Raw genomic sequence first — 2,532 nt, forward strand, 5'->3', positions numbered from 1 at the left:
CTAACATGCACAGTGGGTTGTAAATCAAAGCCACTGTAGAAAATAGATACACGGAGAGGATGTACAAAATCCAATCAATGACCAGATCAGAATTCAAACACAAGTTCTTTGGCCTTCATACCAATATTATTTATCCATCCATATGGCCACCCATTTTATGACTCTGCTTAACTCAATTTCAAAGTCACAAGAGTCGGGCATCACCGAGGGCAATGTATGGGAAACAGTTAGGGACACCAGTTCTTCGCACCTGCTCACATGTTATGCACTTAACTTGGCCAAATTTAGTGTTATTAGCCAACATTGCACCTCTTTTGAACATAGAAGGATAACTGTAGTGCAAACGTCCCCATAGACAGGGAAGCCTGATGGCAGCTGGACTGTTAAATACATAAAATCTTCCAATCACCCAAAACAAAGGGTTTGCCACCTTGATTACCTGTTCAGTGTATTACAAAAGTTTGTTAATGAATTCATGCATCAGCTTTTGAACCATCTGCATTAAACAGTGTGTGATGCTCTTTGAAGAAATATGGTGTCACCCACAGCAACCTTAATGTATTTATTATCCTTACTTTCCCCACAAACACATTAAAAATGGTTGTGAAAACGTACCAATAAAATGCACAAAAATCAAAATATTATTGCAATATTTTATTTTTTCCCCACTTGAAAAAAATTACCAAAATCCATTCACAATGTAATCACATGCTGAGAGACCTGTTCAAAAATAACAGTTGTTCCCATATGTAATTTCAATTAAACATTCATCAGGTACATATGATTATTTAAAATATACAATTTGATTGTTAATTTGCTCATCTTTCAGATACTGTAGATACAGACTAGAAATCTTCAATATGAAGACACAAGAAAGGAGAATAGTAGTATTTAAAAAGCAGACCCCCTTCCCAACCCCAAAGGGAAAACAAAATGCTGCATCCAAATGCACACTTATATACAAATTTTGTATGCTAAAACATATTACTCATTTCTTTATGAAGCAGAATGGAGTAACAACAAGCAATATTAAATACAAAAGTTCATTTGCAAACAAATAACATCTTCAAAATGTGCTTGAAAATAAGCAACTTCTCTTCATTGAAGGAAAACCGTGGCCACCAATTTTTAAACCTGAAGGCTTCTCACTTGTAATATACATGTACAGCACAAATTCCACCCCTTCAATATGAAGGCAACTATAGATTCTCAAAGGTAGAGTACATATAAGAGTCTGAGGTGACCTTCTTAGCTGCTCTGCCAAGGCCGCCAGAGCGCACCTTGCGGATCAGGTCGTTCTTGCTTTGGAGAGGATGTCGCAGTCGGGCAGCAGGGCACTTCGGCTGCTTTTGGAATTCCACTGAAGTAATTGATCAGCTGGACTTGTGCATCTTTGTGAGGCGAACATAAGGACAAGAAATGTAGGGTCTCCTGAAGACATCTGGAGTAGCCCCGATCATAGTCCACCTGTGGCCTCATCTGCTGCTTCAAGAAATTCACGGTCATCTCCAGAACATCAGCTTTCTCGAGCTTCGAGTTGGGCTCGTGTTTCTGGAACTCCTTCTCTAGCAGAGCTTTTAGCTGCTCGATGCTGCTATTGATGCGATCTCTTCGCAGTTTCTCCACCAGAGGTTTCCTTAACTGTAAAGAATTAAAAAATAACGGCAATTAGAGCACATCCTTCCATTATTTATATTTGCAAGAAAAGAGCGATCTACGGTGCTGAACCGTGCCGGACTCAATACTTACTTTTTTGTCAGCGCTCGTGAGCTGGCAAGAGAAAGGTTGGTTGCTGAGAGCGTAAGGAGCCATAGTGGGTACTCAAACTTGTCTGACTCTTCGGCGTGCTCTGCTGCTGTATTTGTAGCTGTTGATTTGCATTACAATTCCTGAGTGCTGCTCTCAGCCAGGGTTCCCACACTCCGGAGCCAATCAGCGGCGTCGGACAGACAATAGGAGAAACATCAATTACTGCACGCTTAACTGCCATCAATAAAAAGAGGCCCCCGGGGTTATCAGATAGACAATCAACAGCGCGATTTTTGCTAACCTGGGAAAGTCCCTCCCACCGCAACCCACACCTGTTGCTGGTGCCGCGAAATTAAATATAGCGCCATGTCGTTACAGAACGAAAAGCACAGACAATGACTATCTGACACGGTTACCTGGAAGCTTCCGATAACAAAGCAAACAAAAAAAGAAGGTGTGTTTTATTGACCTAACAAATACACACGGATGCAGGCTGTCTTTTTGGATCAGTTAGGTTCATGGAGTATACAGGTGGCAGCTACGTATCCCGCTCAGATCTTAAAAGAAATTCGCATGACTTGGAGAACATTTGAGCGTCCCGAAAAAAATCGTATTAAACAGCTCGGCTTTAAAGGATTACTTATACTTGTATCTGAATCGGTATTAACTTAAAAGAATGATTTCCGTTCGGGACAACTTGAACCTTGTAAAAGTACAAAATAGATAAGAATATAAAAGAATAATTGACTGTATACAAAACGAAATTAATCAATTCGTGTGTAT

At 40.2% G+C, this 2,532-nt stretch overlaps 1 protein-coding gene across 1 annotated transcript; it reads right to left on the reverse strand.

Annotated features, from left to right (window-relative positions):
• Nucleotides 1-669: 669 nt before the first annotated feature.
• LOC114656734 (transcription factor HES-5-like) lies at nucleotides 670-1,861 on the reverse strand. The gene is made up of 2 exons (XM_028808348.2): nucleotides 1,750-1,861; nucleotides 670-1,641 (listed from the first exon to the last, which is right to left on the reverse strand). The coding sequence occupies exons 1-2, from the start codon at nucleotides 1,810-1,812 to the stop codon at nucleotides 1,249-1,251; spliced, it is 456 nt and encodes a 151-aa protein (XP_028664181.1). The 5' UTR covers nucleotides 1,813-1,861; the 3' UTR covers nucleotides 670-1,248.
• Nucleotides 1,862-2,532: the final 671 nt, after the last annotated feature.

Source organism: Erpetoichthys calabaricus, chromosome 8 (genome assembly GCF_900747795.2).
Source record: "Erpetoichthys calabaricus chromosome 8, fErpCal1.3, whole genome shotgun sequence".
NCBI classification, from domain to species: domain Eukaryota; kingdom Metazoa; phylum Chordata; class Cladistia; order Polypteriformes; family Polypteridae; genus Erpetoichthys; species Erpetoichthys calabaricus.